General features: G+C 35.1%; 1 protein-coding gene across 9 annotated transcripts in view; it reads right to left on the bottom strand.

The window, feature by feature from the left end:
- The window catches only part of CEP128 (centrosomal protein 128), a 343,545-nt gene that overhangs the window by 189,215 nt on the left and 133,857 nt on the right, over positions 1-20,473 (bottom strand). For all 9 annotated transcript variants that reach the window (XM_074327098.1, XM_074327091.1, XM_074327093.1 and 6 more), the window contains one exon: positions 15,428-15,620. In XM_074327098.1, the coding sequence (XP_074183199.1) occupies positions 15,428-15,620 (193 nt within the window). The remainder of the gene's footprint in view (positions 1-15,427; positions 15,621-20,473) is intronic.

Raw genomic sequence — 20,473 nt, 5'->3', positions numbered from 1 at the left:
TCATTCATCTATCCAACTATTTACCCAGCTAACATCTGTTGTATGTTATGTAATAAAAGACACTTAAGACACTGAATAAAATTATCTTGGCCCACAAGCAGTTCATTATTATTTAACTAATAATAATTAACAACTCATCAACATACACACATTATAACATTCAATTTGGAATAATTTTAAGTAAATAAATTCCTTTATCATCAACTCTAACCACCGATGACAGGTTCCCAAAACAAACAAAACAAGAACAATTTTTACTTGTGAAATTCAAGACTCCAAGGAAAAAGAAAAGTTAAAGGTCCAGAATTAATCTATAAAAAACTTTAAATTACTTTATGTTCATATTAAGAATAAAGGCACATAATTAAAAAATAAACCAAATAATATTTTACACTTTTGGAGTTAATAACAGTAAGGCCTTACTAACGATTTCCATATACCGTCAGACACTCTACTTCTACTGAAATTTCAATAAGATGCTTATAAATTTGTTTTATTTTGCTTTGACAAAAAAAAAAAAATGCGAGAGGTTTATTTTTTAGGACAGTTCCCCATAAAATTAAAACTTTCTTATTATTTACTCTAGACTACCTACCGTAGATATTTTTTTTTTTTTTAAGATTTTATTGGGGAAGGCAAACAGGATTTTATTGGGGAACATTGTGTACTTCCAGGACTTTTTTCCAAGTCAAGTTGTTGTCCTTTCAATCTTAGTTGTGGAGGACGCAGCTCAGCTCCAGGTCCGGGTCCGGGTCCAGTTGCCGTTGCTAGTTGCAGGGGGCACAGCCCACCATCCCTTGCAGGAGTCAAACCGGCAACTTTGTGGTTGAGAGGATGCGCTCCAACCAACTGAGCCATCCGGGAGCTCAGCGGCGGCTCAGCAGCAGCTCAGCTCAAGGTGCCGTGTTCAATCTTAGTTGTAGGGAGCGGAGCCCACTGTACCTTGTGGGACTGGAGGAGTTGAACTGGCAGCCTTGTGGTTGAGAGCCCACTGGCCCATGTGGGAATTGAACCAGCAGCCTTCGGAGTTAGGAGCATGGAGCTCTAACCGCCTGAGCCACCGGGCCGGCCCCCCTACCCTAGATTTTTATGCCTTTGTCATTCACTCATTACTTTACTCAACCCTTTATTGAGCACCTACTATATGATGCTGCAAAGACTAAGAAAAAACAATTATTATTATCATTAAGTTCTACCTCCACCTCCCCTATTATAAATCAAGGGTGTTTTATTTGTTTGACTTTATTCTCTATCAACCACTGGAATTTTCAAGAATTATAACATGCGAGAATTTGGTAAGATAAAGTTCATGTTGCTCAAAGATATTGTAATTCACAATCAAAATTAAAGACTAAGGAAAAAAATCTCCTTCTGGAGAAAATAGGCAGCATTAAAAAACCCAAAAACCTTAAATGGTCTTATTCCATTTAATTAACGTACATGGAATGATCAGACATTGGTATTTTTCAGTTACAGTTGCAGATGTTTAGAAATTACAAATGAGGCACACGAGATGTAAAAGAACTATTGTCCCCCCCACAGTAAATGTTTGCTAATAAATGCTCTAACCATTCATTTATTCTGTTCCATCACCTGGAATAAGAAAAGGAAGAAGTAATATAAGGGACTATATATAAAAATAAATAAGAACCCTGTTAAGATCCTTTTTGTAGGCAATCAGCATGTCTCCCCTTTCCCTTCCCAATCTCTAAATTCCCCAAAGCACAGGTACTTCTTTCATTCCCTTGCAGCTTAGAAACCCCAGACATCTCCTCTCTCCCATTACCATAGCAGCTACGATGTGTCTGATTTAGCCATAACAGGTGCTAATAACATCTGACTAGCGGGGAAACTTTCTAGTAACAAAAATCACAAATAAACACTTCTCTTTATGAGTGCTACCATAATCGACAATTTATATTCTCACAGGAAGAAGAAGGAAAGAAGGAAAGATCCCTTCAGTGGTTGCTTCTTCAGGAGCACCAAACCTACATGAAAAGAAGAACTCTAGAACCAACCACAGCCACTCCATCAACAAATGTTCCTTTATGTGAAATATACACCCACAGCTACATCATCCCTTTCATAGCTTTATATGTAAACTTTTCTGTAAATCTGTATCTGAACTATATTTGGTAATTATTTTACTAAAACTAAAAGGATATATTTTTCACATTTGGAAACCAATGGAACAACACGCACTCCAAAGATACTAATAGGCAGTAACTGAAAATAAGTCAACTTTAGCTTTCTTATGGCTTGCCTGAGCAAGACGAGTACTTTAATTAACACAAAGTGAACTGAAGGAGAAAAAGTAAACCATACAGCCAAATGAGCATTATATCGCCATGGATCATATTTAATATTTCTGCCCAGGTAATAAGAATAAATGGATATTTCAAAGAGAAGGGGTTTTCAAAAAATTAATGACTTTAAAAAAGTTAATGAGCATAGTTAATGATTACATACCAAGTTGTTACAAAATGAACTTTTAGGTTGAGATGCTGAAAGGTGAATGAAATATTTGAGAATTAGAAATTTAAATGAGGGACCCATTTCAAGGTACTCCTGGAGGAAAACTGAAAAAAGACTGCAAAAAAAAAATGCAAATGGAAAATAAAATAGCTGTAGAAAAGTAACAGGATGCTTACTAGTCACCTGGAAATGGTTATGGAGGCATGGAGATTTAAAGACCAATATAGTTTAAAGTTTTAAAAATCAATAAATAAAAGAGCTTTTCATGCAGAAGCCTCAGGAGGAGGTACAGATATCCATTCTAGCTCATTGCAGGTGCCAGAGGCAGCTGAACAAAGGCAGAGAGAGCAAATCCTAAAGCAGCCCTCTGCAAGAAAGTACATTTTACATGTTTGCTCCACAGATTCCAAAAGGAAATAGAAAATGGGTACATTTCCACAGGAACTGTATAAAAAACAGTAGTATTGAATTCAAACACAAAAAGCAGAAAAATATTCCAAATTTTCATTAACTCTTAATCTTTTTTCTAGGAGGGTGACCACTTTACTGCATATCTGGATACCAAGCACACCTCTACAAGGACCTAAGGGAGACTACGTGAGATGTCATGGGAAGGGCCTCACGTACCAGTGGATTGAGTGAGACATGGAGGAGAAGTATATCCTGAGAGGGAATGAGACATTTGCTGTCCTGAGCTGCCCAGTGGACCAGGGGAAGCAGCTATTCCTCAGCATTAATTCTTATTCTTAATACATTTAAATCAAAGTGTCTTTAATTTTCTCTTAATAATTGATTAGATTATTTCTCTGCCTGGGTTAGGGGAGGAACAAAAAAAAGTGGTAATTTTTAGCTTTAGAAAATTAGTGCAAACATACATGCAGTTATCAATACTGCAGAACAGTATAAATCTGGTGTGCCAGAGTTGCATTTACTTTGATTTACAACTGGAATGTAAGCACATATTAATTATTTCTATTTTTCCTCTTTTAACAGCTTATTTTTCAGAAGAACTTTTACATGAAGAATGTTTGCTTGGAAATGAGGTATTTCACTGAAATTGCATTTACTTCACTTTTCCTTTAAGGAACACCATTATGATAAACACATTTAGTGAAATAGTATGAGAACTGGGGTGAGAGTATCTCTGAAGATGTATTAAATACATTGCAGCCATTTTCTCTTCCCTATACTGGCCTAAGTAACATTTTATCCTCACCAGAACAAAGATAAGAATATTAAAAGGGAAAGCATGGGAGGCCTCACAGATATGGAAGAACAAGAGACGGTGTTACTTAGATATACACCTCCGTGGAGTGTTCACATTAAATAGCCATAGCCACAAGCCACAGAGCGCCTGGAAAGCAAGACCAGACCTTTATTTAAATGAGAGTTCGCAATTTCAGCTATAGAAATAATTAACTTCTATATTTGTTCATAATCATCAGCATTTCATTGCAACTAAACCATACTACAAACATGTCTCCCCTTCAGAAGATCTTGGAAAAAGTCTCCTTCCAACTGCCATAGACATTTTGGTTTCTAGTAACCTAATAACTTCAAAGTATTTTACATCTTACCTACATCTTTCCAGCTGTTGTTTACATCTCTTTTATCAAGATGAAAGTGCTTCTTCTGTTAAGGTATGTTGAGTCATTCCATAGTCAGAACAGAAGAAGGTAGAGAGAGATATCAACCTGAGGGCAACTGCTATTAACACTGTCAGACTCAGCTGAGGATCTAGCGGGAGATATGACTATATTAAGGGGAAAAAGTAGGAAGAAACTGTGCATCATAGATTGGATATTTACCTGCCTGACCCCAGTGAAATTTGAAAGCTTTGAAGAGAGCCAAATTTCTCATGACCACAAAAGTATAAGTTAGACAGAATAGTTCTTGGAAATAATTGTTCCAAGAGATTTATGTAGCTGGTTCTGAAAACTCGGTTGTTTGTTCCAAGAGATTTATGTAGCTGGTTCTGAAAACTTGTCCACTTGGTTGTCCTGAAAACTATAGTATCCTTTAATCACTCTGAATTTTAGAAACACTACAGAAAGGTGTGGTCTTGGATGACTGATTAGAAAGGAGATATCATTTTCATGGCGGAGGTATACATAAGACCTTAGTTTTCTATTTTGGGGAGAGAGTGTGTATATAATTCTAGAATTAGTTTCATTTATTGGGCCTGAGGCTTTAAGTTCCCACGATGTACTCAAGAAATTATAGGCTATCACATACTAAAATAATGGAAAGAAAGTTTTGGAAATATTATACCTATCACAAGTAAAGAGTTTCTATCTAAACAGCTAACCTGACCATTTTTTTTTTCTGGATAAGCACTTCTAGTGCGTCAGTTGTTCTTGTATCCAAAAAGACTTTGAGATTTTGAAAGATCAATTTTCTTTCTAACATTTTTAACAAAAACTTAATCATTTTACAACTTCAAGGAAGAGATCCCAACAAAACAAGGAAAGACAGGTTGTTTCCGATTAGCCAGGGCTCTTGAAGTTGATTGAGTAGCACTGGTTCCTTCTGATGTGGGAGGAACACAAGCTTGAGGTTTACAAGGTCCTCTGTCCAAACTGTGAGAAACAACCTACCCCCATTTTCCTCCCAGACTCAGCTGCCTCACTGTAAAATGGGATTAATAATCGCACATGGTTGTTTTAAGGACTAAATGAGGCATCACATTTATGTATACAAACTTGAATAGTAATTAGCAAGCTCTCAAGAAATGTTAGCTTCCTTCTTTCTCCTAAGGTTACGTCAAAGACAAGTGAGGGTGAACACTTGAACATAAAGGTCTAACATAAACTACTGCGATAAGGAATCTTTTCAAAATGTGACATGATTAAAAAATGAATTCTAAATACTAAAGTACATGTCAATAGCCTCAACAGGAAACAAAGCAAATCTATAATCTCTCACGATTGATGTGGTGATCAACTGTGATGAACAATTAAATGACTTGTCTAAATCTAGGAAGGAGAACGTGTGTATCGATATCTTTCCAAATACTATTAGGAAGAACTTGAAGGACTTTACTCTGGAAAGATAAATAGGGGAAAGATTCTCTTATTTTCAAGTATCTTAGTTTCAAAAGATGTAGTGAAAACAGCTTAGCTAACAAAGGACATCGTCAGAATACTTTGGTGAGGTAATTCTGAGTTATTGTCTAATACTTCATATTTGTTCCTGTGTCTTGAAAAAGCAGAAAATAATAATTTGTTTTCTTTCTGATTGTAGAAAAGATCTAAATGTCTAGTGTAGATATGGTAAAGGGATATGGCTTCTGATGAAGACACCATAATAAATGGGATAAAGAAGAAGGAGGCTAAATCTGGGCCATCCATCCATCCATCCATCCTCCATCCACCCACCCACCTGTCCACCTAGCCAACAATCCAATAAGTATGCTTATTTCCTGTTTAACTATAAAACATGGTGCCAGGTGCAATGGAAAAATAATGGTCTATAAAAAAGAGATTAAAACTTAGTATAAGAAGATATATATGCAGATACCCAAAGGAAAAGGCAGCAATGGCAAAAACCATGTAATTATATCCTAAAGTTTAAACAGTAATGGGGTGGTAAAAGTAAAAACGTCCACTAGCAAGGGTGATAACAAGGGTTGAATTTTCACAGGAAGCGAGGAGGAAAAGGGGCGGGGGGGGCTACTGTAAGAATCTGAACTTTACTCGTGCAGCAGGGAGAAAGCCACTGAAGGGGTCTGAGCTGAGGAGTCACAGGCTCAAAGCTGCATTTAATGAAGATTCATCTGGCAGAACTGATTAGAACAGCATTTGTGTGTGTGTGCATATGTGTGTGTTTTCTCTAAGGAAACGCTATTGGGTGGAGGTCAACCGTAGGGTGTGTTGCAAGTAATTTATTATAAAAATACAAAACCAAAGTTTAGAATGATTTACTTTCTTTTATTAATGTCAGCATATTCAAGGTTATTTCTAAAAGATGTCACCCTGACTAAATGCTTTATTAAATAAGAGAGAAATGAACGGAGGGTAGGAACAGTGTGAATTTGAACATACCAGCTGGAGGAACAGTCATCTGTGTTGGGTCTCTGGCAGGCTCGTAAGTGAAGACGAGTCAAGTAGAAGGTAGACACTAGAGGTTAGGAATATCTTCAGATAAGAAATGTCTGCAATCCTTGAAGATATGATGTAATAAAGAGCTAAATAAGACAGAGATAGTCTAAATGGAGAGTGAGGAGAGTAGGCATGTGAGAAACTCTCTAGGAAAACTGTAAAGTCATTAGTTATAGGGCACAAAGAAGTGGGAGAAAGTAATCTTTCTTTCAAATAAATCCTAAGTGTAAGGATAGGTTTTTGGTGGTGGCGTTTTGTTTTTGTTCTTTTACTTTTTATTTTTGAAATAATTTCAAAATTACAGAAAATTTTCAAAAATCATACAAAGACCTTTCTATTGTCAGCAGTCTGATTTAAAAAAATAGCACAATGTAAATTTCACAAAAATAAAATAAATGGCCCATTTCAGGCTAGAAAAAAAAAAGACAGTGTACATGCCACATTCTCTTAAGTGGCTTAATAATAATATATTCATAGAAAGAGGGAATGTGGCAAAATATAAGGATAGTTTTAAATGCTCTCATAAGTAATAGATGAATGGGTGAGTGGCAGGAAAACTAAATCAATCAATAAATAATGTACAGAGAAAACATAACCATGCAACCGCATGTCTACCTTACATGTTAGGGAAAATGCCTCCAATTTGTAAATCCCTTCCTAGTTCTGTCCTACAAATAAATTCTAAGAAAGTATCCTCTGTTCAGCTGTACACCAACTGTAGAAGTGGTACAGAGATTCAGAGGAAGAGGAAGGAAAAACAAAGAAATCAGCTGAAAGGAGTTTCTCAGAACACTAGGAACAGTGAAACCAAACAAAAAACCCTGAAAATGTTGACCACCATTGGCAGAGATAAATCAAGTACATGAGAACCTTACGAAATACGGAGTGTTTTTCTGAATCAATGCCTTGAACATCACAGCAATTCTAGAGCATTGAGAAAAAAACCCACAAAAACAACTTTATCATATCTCTATTATTAGTAAACATACTCATCCTTAGAGCCATCTATAAGGCCAGAATAATGGTGTTAGTGTAACAGAGGGATCACTAAACTGGCTCTCTGCCTTGGATGTCCACACATGACAAGTATTTACCTCTGGATGCAGCTTGTGAAAAATACAGTTTTGAGAAATTTTCTACAATGTGGATTAAAACTCAAAAGGTTTCTACTAAACGGATCTCTCAAAAGTCTTACATAGAAAACCCAGTAGCTACCTCCCCTTAATCCCATCCTTTTCTCCAATATTAGGTTGGTGCAAAAGTAACTGCGGTTTAAAAAGGTCAAAAATTGCAAAACCACAATTACTTTTGCACCAACCTAATAGGCATTGAACATATACAAGGCAAAAATCAATGAAACCCAATCACAGCTGTTGAGGAGCTAACAGTCAAAATAAGAAAACCACTACGCAAAATACCGTGATGTGCAACTGCCAAAAACAGTATTCAAAGTGCTAAAAAGGTAATAGAAAAAGTGCCTAATTTTTGCCCTTGTTTTTTCCAGGAGTCACTTCTCCACCTTTACTTTCGACCTCATCCACTGTCATATCTTTCTTGCTATACCAATAACCTTTCTTTCATCTATTCAACCTCTGGAATTCCTGGATCCTTCTACTCAACATTTATAGCCATGTGAAGCTCATCTATGATCAGTAGCAAATAGAAAATACTCTAAAAGTTGTATTCATTCTACTATTAAAAACTGAAACTATCTTAGACATACAGTTTTAATATTCTTTGCTTATTTTTATGATATTCAGGTATTTAAATTTTTTTTACATGTTAATCTAGCGCTAACTCAAATCGTAGTACAAAATGGAGCTAGAATTACTAATAACAATGTTATAATGTCCCTAAATGAATCAGGAAGTGCTTAGAGAATATTGTTATGAAATGAATAAAAATATAAATGGTTTAAATACTTCTACTGTAACATGTAATACAAAACTGAAATATTACCAAAGACAGATATTGCTACCAATCCCAGAGTATCATAAACAAAATGTAAATCACTCCAATAAAATTATTTAATCAACTTCTGCCAAATATTTGCTGATTTGCCTTTTGGTACAGAGTTCATTTTGGTTATGCAGAATTCACTGTGAGTGATATTTTTTTTCAGTAAACATTAATATCATGGCTACCCTAAAAATGTGTAGCTGTCATTCATTCACCATGTCATTCACTTATTCAACAAATATTTGACACATCTACTACCGTGTTTCCCCAAAAATAAGACCTAGACAATCAGCTCTAATGCATCTTTTGGAGCAAAAATTAATATAAGACACGGTCTTATATCATATAAGACCCGGTATTATATTGTATTATATATATTATATTATATTATATTATATTATATTATATTATATTATATTATATTATATTATATTATACCCGGTCTTATATTATAATAAAATAAGACAGGGTTTTTGCTCCAAAAGACGCATTAGAGCTGATTGTCCAGCTAGGTCTTATTTTCGGGGAAACATGGTATGTGCCAGGTTCTTCCTAGGCAGTGGGGAATACAGCGTTGAAGAAAACAAAAAAATCACTACCTTCATGAATCTGCATTACAGTTGATATATTCAGTTAAACTCACTTCTCAATTATGTGTCTGTCCAAAATTCGAGGCAAGAAATACCGCATTTTGCCATGTATAATACGCACTTTTTTGCCCAGATTTGTGAGGGAAAATTATATATGGGTAGTATCTATATAAATGGTTTTAATTCTTTTATTTATACTTATAAGTTAAAAGTGTAACTCTGGAAATCAGTAACGATAATCCGTATGCAAAATAATACCCTGGAATACGATGATCGGTTTTGTTGAACTTATGATGAACTTGCAACGTCAGAGTTCTTGGCCTTAATACTGTAAATTTGTTAACGGTACATAGAATTTCTTGTACGTTGTATCTGTTCTTGTGTTTTGCAATTATTTGTTACATAAAATTTCTTGTACCATAATATGTTAAAAAATAAATGCTAAAATTCCTTTATAATACAAAAAAACAAGTACCTAAAAGTAAACATATAAAAATTTGAATTAAAAAATTGAAATGAAAGATTTTTTCCCCCTGAAAGTTTGGGCCAAAAACGTGGGTGCGCATCATACACAGCAAATCTTTCTGGGCTAGGACGGTCCTCTGAATGCTGCCACACCCACAGTCATTACTAAGATAAGACTTAAAACTGATGAACTAAAAAAAAAAAAAAAAAAGTAGGTCTATAATGCATCTTTTATCCACTGCCTACTTGCTGATTAAGGTACAGATGTTAATCAAAAACAAAGCACCAACCTGAGCAGTTAGTCCTTTGCTGCCAAACAGTACTTTCTGAAAGTGGCTGGAGGACTATTTATTTCCCTTCTTCCACACCCTACTGGTACTTCTCTTATATTCAGAAAAGTTTAGTCCATAACAAAGAGGTCTTGACAATGGTTTAGTTTATCCCTACATGTACATTCCCAATATGTGGTATATGACAGGAAGGGACACACTCAGGAAGCCTGAATCGACACGCCATGCTGCTGAGAATTACTGTCTTTCTACGTATTATATTTATCATAGTATCAGATGAGTAGGAATCCACCTATCCCAACAAAGCCAAATGTGTATAACACCTACTCCAAAATGGAAAATGGGCAAAAAAATCAAATTTCATCTTTAAGGAAAAGGAATTTCAATGGCCATGTCAATTTCTAATTATTCCAGAAAGAAAAATTACGTATACTAATTAGTCACAGCCACAACCACAGAGTGACTGGAAAGCAAGAAGGGTCCTTTGTTTAAATAAAGAGTCTGTAATTTCAGTTTAAAATAATAAGTTAAGGAAATTGCCTGCTATATCCGTTCAGAATCATTAGCATGTTCTCCAGCAAGAATACACTACATCACACTATATAGATTTTCCTCCTTCTGAAGATGTTTGAAGAAAGGAATCCTTCCAACTTACACATAAATTTTAGATGTTAGTAAACCTCATAGTTTCAAAATATTCTTATAGAGGAATACTGGAATGTACAGGAACACTGAGTTATTAGAATATTCAGAAGGCAGGCAGCAGTTGGTTTATTAAAAATAACTACTTACACAAGTTAAAATAATATCATACCTAAATCCTCCTAGCTGCAGTTTACATCTCTGTACTCGTCTTCATTGCTAATCATAATAATGAAGAATATCCCAGTCAACAATTACTTAATTTCTAAGAGGTCCATGGCATTAACTCTTTAAGACATTTTTCCTCCTTTTGGAGCACTCAAAGCACAAATCCTCAGGCCCAAATAGCCCAAGAAGCCTAAGACAACTCAGGTCTACAAATCTGGCAGCATTCACTGATAAAATCTCCTTGTACATGCACCTCGGTTAACCTGGCATGTGTCAGTTAATGTGACATTAAATCAAACTAAAAATATTTGTGCAGAGAATGGCATTAATTCCAGCAAAGAGAAAGTTTCTCTGTCATGTTTCATTTACAGATAGGTCAACCTTGTTTTACCTAGGAAATACATTTCTAATATGATGAAGGGAATCAAATATAAATTTCAACAACTGACTTTGATACTTCAGAAATATCTAAATTTAATCATCAGTTTTGCTGCCCTTCACCTCTTCTGTGGATACCACTATGAACAAACGCTGATGCATGCATGAAGAGATCAGTATGCAGAAAAATCCTGCAGAGAATCTCTCTTCCTCCTCTCCATCTCTTGGAAATCATGCTGCATTCTTTAAGATTCAAATCAAATCACAAGTCGTCCTAAAACCCTCCACCTATGGACCTCAACTGAAGTAGTCAATACTCCCCTTTTTACCAGGAACATGCTGCTTATATTTCTAGTAACACATTTATTTCATCCTACTGCCTAGCAAACATGTTTCTAAGTCTCCAACTATAACAGCCTTTGCTTGGTCTTCATTACTTGTATCACAAGATAGCAACATCTTACACATGTAAGGCAACAATTATCATATCATTTCTGTTACAAAAGTTTGAGTCTTCCTGAAACTCTTTTGTCATTTATAATTTTAAAAAACAGAGGGGGGAAAAAATTGAACGCCCCCTTTCTCTCCAAATCAGCCCTTACTTCCTGACTTCCCTATTTCTCCCAAAGGCAAAATCACTGAGACCTTAGAATCTCTTATGAGATTCTATGAGTCTTCTTTCTCTCTCACACCATCTAATCTTGGCGCTAAATCACCCACAAGATCTTTTAATTTGTTTCCACTACTAATATCCTTCTTCAGTCCTTCTTTTGCTTTTATTGAGACTCTTACACCATAGGCTCCTTACGGGATGATTCCCACAATCAACACTAAGACAGGCTCTAATAATAATAGCATAGTTTCAAAATATATGAAGCAAAATAAATGACACTAACACTAAACAAACAAACAAAAACCTCATAGTAAAAACTGGATATTCTAACAATCCTCTATCAGTTATTGATAGAAGTAGACAAAATCAGTACGGATATAGAAATCACTAGGGACATAGAACATTGTGAAACAATTTGGCATGACTGATATTTATAGGACATTTCACAATAAATGCAGAACACAACTTATTTAATAGTGCACATGGAAAGTTCACCAAGGTAGACCATATTTGGGGCCATAAAACTAGTCATGATAAATTTCAAAGGATCAAAATCATGGAGAGTATGTTCTATGACCACAAGTTAGTTAGAAATCAATAATAAAATATCTAAAAAAACCTCTCTACATAATTGGAAATGAAGCAGACAGTATACTTCTCAAAAAAACCCAGGGGTCAAAGAAGAAATCATAAGAAAAGTATTTTCCACTTCAAACTAAATGATAATGAAAACACAACTTAGCAAAATTTGTGGAATATACTTAGAAAGTATTGCTAAGATGAAAATTTATAAACTTTAAATGCCTATATTTGGAAACAAAGGCATTAAAATAAAGCTTCCAACTTAAGAAGCTAGAAAAAGAGCAAATGATACACAATATAAGCAAAAGGAAGGAAATAAAAATAAGATTAGAGATCAATAAAATATAAAAAACAATAAAAAAGTAAAAATTCATTTCTTTAAAAATATTAATGAAACACTCAGCAAGTCTTACAAAGAAAAGAGAGAATACAAATTACTTTTATAGGAATATAATAGGAGGCATCAGTATAGATCTTACAGAAATAAAAAACGATTAAACAGAAGATATAAAAAAATCATTGCTAATAGATTTTACAACTTATATGAAATGGACAAATATACTGAAAGGCATAAATTAATAAAACTGACTCAAAAGAAATAGAAATTCTGAATAGCCATATAGCTCTTAAAGAATTTGAATTCAAAATTAAAAACCTTCCCAAAATGAAAACTACAGGCCCAGAGGATTAATTGATGAATTCTATCATACAAAAAAATGAAATAATACAAACTTTCCACAAAAACAACAATAATAAAAGCTACTCGAACTAATAAATGAGCTTAATAAGGTTGCCGAATACAAGTTCAATATACAAAAAAAAAAATCAACTGTATTTCTATATACAAGAATGTTGGAAATTCAAATTTTAAATGCTATTTAACATAACATCACAACTCAGAAAAAATTAGGAATAAATCTTAAAAAGATGTGCATCAATTTGGCATAATTGACCTATTTACTGAAAACTATAAAACATCCATGAGAAAAGTTAAAAAAAAAAAAAGCTAAATAAATGGATTAATAGACCATGTTCATAGACTAAAAGACTCAATATGAAGATGACCATTTTCCTTAAATTAATCTATACATTCAACATAATCCTATCAAAAACACTAGTAGATCCTTTTTAAAAATGTGAAAGGCTAATTCTAAGATGCAGAAAGAAGTCCAAATGCTCTATAGATACAAAGCAAGCAACAAATTTTCATTAAATACAAAAAGTAGAAATAAAAGCAATCACCTTGAGAGATTACAAGATTTACAGTCTTACCTTTTGAAGCTTTTATGAAAAAGTTGGGCATTTGAATAAAATTATTTAAATGCACAAATATTTGGTTCTTTTGGATTTGTCCCCACTCAGTTTTACATATTTATAATACATTATAGCATTAATCCATACACAAAGAAAGAAATTATTTACAGAGTGACAATATTAATAATGTTTGCTAAAAGGAAAACTGGGGTGTACTCTAGTGCTAATTAGTGGATTTTCCATAACATGTATAGTGACTATACAGCATTTTATCTATAAGTTCCATAATTAGTATTGTTGTGGAACTTATAGAGCAGCAATACTCAGAGTGGTTTGGGGACTGCCCAAGACTCCTTAATAATAGGACTAAGATATTTGTGGCCTTTTGCACACTCAATTTCTCATAAATGTAAAGTACCGTTTTTCCAGAGGCTCCATGACATGTAATATAACAACAGATAAAATGAAAATGCAGCTGTCTTAAGACAGCAATAAAGAGATTGACAAAAGTACAAACAATAGCATTCTTCAGTGTTTTTGTCTTGGAAAATAGTTAAATTTCATTAATTTTTATGTTAGGGTTTCCCATCCATTCTCAGGAATTTTTTTCGCTTTCCTGTTCCCAAATCCCCAGATGTAAACTGCTTTCTGTTCTCCACGATGAATCGTTTCCACAAAGTGACGGCCGATACTACCAACCACCTGGGTTCAAGGAGCTGATTTTCCCAATTTCCCAACCAACTTTCTTGGGATTCAGGAACAGAAAAGTGAAAAAATTCCCGAGAATGGGTGGGAATTCCCGCCCAGAAACCCTATTACATGTAATGGGTTTATAATTATTGTCTTAAAGGGATAAATATTTGTATTTCTTAGTTTTAATTTTTAATATGGTAAATATTGACACACATAATGCACAATAAAATTTTTGAGAACTCAAAGAGCTTTTAAGACTATAAAGTGGTCCTGATACCAGAAAAAATGAGAATCACTACAGTACAGTAATAAATAATTTTTAAGTGGTACATAGGGAGAGCATAATCCTGATCACTAAAATGAAAAACAAAAATATTATTTTTTTATAAGAAAGATAACCATATGTAAATGTTTAGTTTTTCTTAGCAGGACACTATATTAAGCCTCTTTCTGGATCTTAAATTAATAAAGTTCACCAACAAAGAAAAGGCCTAAGGCCAACATAACATAAGACACACATATGATTCCCAAACATAATTGCTGTTTTCATTTTTCCTGTCATTATGCATCTCTAGTATAAACGAACAGAAAAACAGTTTTCCAAGTCTCTTGTCTACCTTTTAAAGTTAAGTATTGCCCATTAAGCATATTAAACCCTGCCCCCTGCTCTCCCAAGCTCTCCTTCCCTTACTTTACCGTTTTCACCATTGTGCTTATAACCTTCTAACACATTATACAATGCACCTATTTATTACATGTATTTTCTGTCACCCCACTCAATATAACATAAACAAGAGTAGTATTTTTTCTGATTTATTCACTAATGTATCCTCAGCACCTGTTAACAGTGCCTAAGACAAAAATAGGAACAAAATAAATATTTGTTGAATGAATTAATAGATATTTTACTGAAGTAAAATGTAAATTTTGACATTTTACCAGAGGAAAACAAACACATCTTACCACATTAACACTTTCAAATGGCCAGCAGACACAAGTGCCATCTATGTACACAGGACAGATATGGTAGCTGCTGGAAAAACTCTCAGGGCAGAAGAGTTTTACCTTCTGAATCCAGAAATGGAGAGATAAGGGAAGAAGATGGGAGTAGTGTGAACTAGAAGCAAAAGTAGGGTTTGTTGTTTTTCTCCCCAATCCTAAGTTTCTAGGAGCACAAACAGAAAAATAAATAAATAAAAGTAAGAGCAGTTAACACACCTCTTTTCTCCTGGTGGATTTCTTCCAGAAGCTGCTCCTGCCTTTCTATCTGTTCAAAGAGACACTGGAGCTCAGATTCCTTGTTTTCAGTCATATTCCTGAGTTGTTGTCTGCACAGCATTAGCTCGTGCCTCAAACTTTTCTCTCGGTTTTCTCTCTCTTTCAGTTCCTCACAGAGCCATTGAAGTTTAGTCTGAAAAAAAAAAAAGACATTTATATCTAATTTTTAAAAAAATAAATAAAAGACAGAAATCTAGAAAACAGTAGCATTTCAAAACATTAGGAAAAAATAACGTAATGATAATCTGAACCAATATAGACAATAACAGATCTAAGCAAAATAAAAAGTACATAATGGATTATTTCAGTTAGAACTTGGTGCAAAAATTAACCATGATTTTCTTGGATTTTCATGAAATATTTGGTATCATTGATCATCTTTGGAAAGGCATTCCTACAGAGAGGTTAGGGCCACCAGAATTCCAATCATAACATAATTAGTCCCTAATTTGGAATTCTAGGCAGTTTAGTACAGCATTTTAAAATCAAAACCAGAATAGTACTAGAGACTCATTAATAAAAGAAGGTTGTATTTCAGAGATTAGAAAAAATTCCTAGTTTTGCTTCCTAAAAATGCATATCCCCAGGGTCTAGCTAATCAGATAGATTCTCTGTAGGCTGAGGGAGAATAAATACATCAGCATTTGCCCACTTTGAAGAGACTAGGAAATTAATCTAAGCAACTCTCCTTTCCATGGATTTTAACCATACCATCTATAATATTTAATCTGCTCTTGCCCAGTGATTGAACTAGAAATTTATAAAATAACTTCACTTTTCTCTTTTCTCAGTGCTTTCCTACTTACTCCATCCCAGTCTTTGGCCTGTGTTAAGTACCATTGATAAGAAGCAATAATGAAGAAACAAAAAATCTGTTTTGTCATAGCAATAATCCTACCGGTTCTGATAAAAACAAAACAGTAACAAAGAAACAAAAATACTCTGAAAACAAAGCATTAATCGGGCTTGATATGTGTTATGGACTGAATCGTGTACCCCAAAATTCATATTTTGAAGCCCTAAACCTCAGTGTGATTGCATTTGGAGACAGGATTCTGAGCAAGGTAGTTAAGGTTAAATAGGTCATAAGGATGGGGCCCTAAACCAATAGGGCTGGTGTCCTTAAAAGAAGAGGAAGAGACACAAGGGCTTATAGGCAAGCTTGCACTCCCCCACCTTTCTTTAGATTCCCAACCCCCAACTTCCCCAAACCACCCCATCCAACCCCACCCCTGCAAGAAAGGTGGCATTCTACAAGCCAGGAACAGGACTCTCCAGAAACCAAGCCTGGCACCTTGATCTTGGACTTCTAGCCTTTAAAACGGTGAGAAAACAAATGTCTGTTGTTTAAGTCACGCAGTCAGTGGGGTTTTGTTATGGGAGCTTGAGCAGACTTATGCGGCTTTAGTTTATTCCTATGATGCCTTTACTCCACTGCCACACAAAATTTAAAACTAGGCTATAGTTAGATGCTTTTTATGAATTGAATATGTATGCAGAATATATTATTAATCCCACAAAATACCAACTTATGGAAATTTAATCAACCAATAATCAATTATGAGAATCAGTGTGTGTTAAACAACCAACATCCTCATTACGTATCTTGGAGAAACAGCTTGTAAAATAGTATAACTTCAACAACTCCAAATAATAATTAGCTGAAAAGGCTATTAATCACTGTGCAAACACCATTCTATTAACCACTCACAAGAGCATTTTATAGATAACATAATATGCTCATTTATTTAACTACATCATGTATTGCTAAATACACCAAAATAGGGGAAGAATTTCTGAATAAGGCAGTTTTTTACCTTCATACTTGACAGTTTGCAATTACGTGGGAATATTCATAATTATTTAGTAAAACAATCAAATGATCTCTTTAATCTACAACAATCTCCTCTACTGAGATTTAGTACAGTAATACACTAAAGTCAATAAGGAATGACTCAAAGCTAAAAACCAAGGGACACAGAAAATCTGAATAAAAAGACTACAGCTGATAGAGTTAGCAATATGAGGACCCGTAATTTTGCTGCTTGTAACTACTAAGCTTCCTTCACCAAAACTCTAAAAAGAATTTTGAGAGGAAATATTTCTATAACAAGTATGAAAAAAGGGGATGGCAAATTTTTAGAATGTGTTAGGCCATCAAAACAAGAATTAAACCAGCACTGCAAATTTCAAATCCAAGTAAACCCCAAAATATAATTCTTTCAGTAATACTTCCCCACTTTTCTCCTTAGTTATGAATATAATCAAGCAAAAAGCAAATATATCTCCTTGATGAGAGTACATATTTAAAAATACAAAACACCTTTCTCCAACGGAACTGAATGTGTTCTGTGTACACAAAATCTAAAATATATTTCCAACAAATGAATGAAGACATCTGTATCATATTTTTATGTCTACGCCAAAAGGATAAAATACCAGAGGATAATTCACATCATTCAACAAGAATTAAATACACTGGTCTAATACTTCTCACACAATGACTGTTTTAAACAATCTACTTCACTATAAAGACAATAAATGTAAAGTTACACAACCAACAGAAAGAAACAATGGCGCAGACTTCAGAGACCCAGGTTCTAAACCCTTCTCAGTAGCTAATTTGTTTTAGGCCCTCAGGTAAAACTCAGAACTCCCAGGGCCTCTGTCTCATCTATAAAATGAGGAAGTCATGCTTTCTGATCCCTAAAGTTGCTTCAGTTATAATATTGCAAAAACAATAGGGAAAAGCAAATGCTTGTTAACACCTAGAACACATTATACTCTAAAATGTGTGACTCTGGGGTGATATCAGACAGGATAATACAGGAAAATCCCCAAATAATTTGGAAGTATACTGCTTAACTTTAATGTTTACAGTTCCGATCAAATAAAAACCAATATTTGAGAATCAATATATTCACTAAAGTCTAATCTGCTTGTTTTTAATTCTTCGGTGATATGTAAGCTGAGAAAGTAACCTGAGGAGGAAAATGTGGTAAGTGCTAAAGATGCGATGAGGAACAGGAAAGACACAGGTCTTCCTCATGAAGCTTATAGACTAAAGAAAGAGAAGAGTAAATGGGAATGTCCATAGTGGGATAAAAGCTGAGAAGGAAAAGCTCTCTACAGCCAAAGAAGCACATAAAGTCATCTCTGTGCATCTCAAGGGAAAAATGAGCACTGGGCTCCCAGGATTCAATGTTTTCTGTAAATACAGAGCACTCAGGATGCTACCTTGTGCTAAAGAGCAGCTAACACTACCTTTTCTTTTATTCGCTATCATAAAATGATAATGTAAGACTGGGATCCACAGTGATGCTCACCAGTATCGTCTTTCCATCCTGAGAGTGCTTGCCTGCTCTAGATTGGACCATCTGCCCCTATTTTCTCACTGTGAATGTCTTTGGTGCTTCTCATTTCTTTCCAGGGTTTGAACCTAAACTCTGCTATGTTTTGTTTTGTGTTTTTTTCCTGGTTCTCTTTGGGCTTTCCTATTCGAATGGAACTTTCTGGATATCAATCCCTGTGGTGGAAACTCTTTCAGTACTTCTGTTTGCTTGCCTATCTAGGACCCTGCATGCCTGTCTATTTAGATACCAACCTTTGCCTGGGGTCTTCTAGTTTGGCTTGAACACGCTGGACATCTCCTCCTCCATCACCCTCTGACATAACATTAAACATCACTTGCATATTGTCACCAACATATTACTCCATTGTCTTCCTCTAATTCTCCACAATTCTCTTAATTCAGACTCTCATCCTCCCTCACCCAGAGACCTGGTTCTCACTGAGACTTCTTACATGGTCCTCCTGCCTTTGGTCCTACAACCTCTCATCCACATTTAACATCACTATCCAAGTGACGCTTTGCATATACAAGTATGAGCGTTATCACTCTCCCATTCAAAACCTCTGTGTGATTCCCCATTAAAGGCTGAGCTGAACCCAAGCTCTTAACACGGCATTCGATGCTCTTCTTGAGGGACCTAACCTCTACCTGTCTGGAGCACCATCCCTGCCACTCTGTTTTACACTTTTATATTGTAGTATTGCCAAATCATTGGGCTTTCTCAGCATTTATCATGCTGTTTCTCTTCGGTGCCATTCCTGCAATTGCTTACTCGGCATGCAAACTCTTTTCTCTTTGCCCGCCTAGCTTCAAGATTCATCGGAGGCATCAGCCTCCACAGCAGCTTCTCTGTACCTGTCTCACAGCTCTTACAGATAATACTGAAATTATCTACATAAGTGTCAGCTTTCTTAGAGAAAATATGCTCTTCCAGAGGAAGGATCACATCTTAAGTCATTTTTATGTCCACATTATACAACATGACATCTGGGACACAGTCGTTTCTCAGTAAATTCTGTTAAACTGAATAAAATTTGGCCTCTACATGCCTTGTCGAGATTTATAACAAAAACAAATCCTTAATCCCTGGGAATTCCTTGCCTGGCCTCCCTTAACAATCACCTCAACCCTCTTCCTCCCCATGCTATGTTATTCTTACCATTCCTTCGTTAGTTTATCTGGGACCCTGGTCCAACTGTTAGTTAAGACTTCGTTTATGTCATGCCACCACTGCCAACAAAAAAGCAACAGTGACACAATCCCCACCCGATCTTCTAGCTCTTTTAGGATTAACACTAACAGAAGAAATTCTTTTGGCAGATTTATGAAAACAATTCCCGAATGCCCTCAGAGGTCCTTCGAATGCCCCAAGACGTCAGCAGGGACAAGCTGAACAGCAATTCTACTTTCCATAGAGTTTTTGTCCTCTGAATTCAGATCTTATCTTCAATACTTATAGAGCTGTCCAGTCATAGTTCATGGGAAATACAGTATTGTAGCCCATCCATAACCTAAACCATCTCTCCAGGAAATAGATTCAATTCCTCCTTAGTCAGTTGGTCAGCATGGCATTGCTTATCACAACCCTTTTACACTGTAGAATAACAGTTGTCTCATGCAGTATTAAAACTCAT

This window comes from Rhinolophus sinicus, linkage group LG03 (genome assembly GCF_036562045.2).
Source record: "Rhinolophus sinicus isolate RSC01 linkage group LG03, ASM3656204v1, whole genome shotgun sequence".
NCBI classification, from domain to species: domain Eukaryota; kingdom Metazoa; phylum Chordata; class Mammalia; order Chiroptera; family Rhinolophidae; genus Rhinolophus; species Rhinolophus sinicus.
The sequence above is the reverse complement of the archived record's forward strand: the minus strand, read 5'-3'. Positions and strand labels throughout refer to the sequence as shown.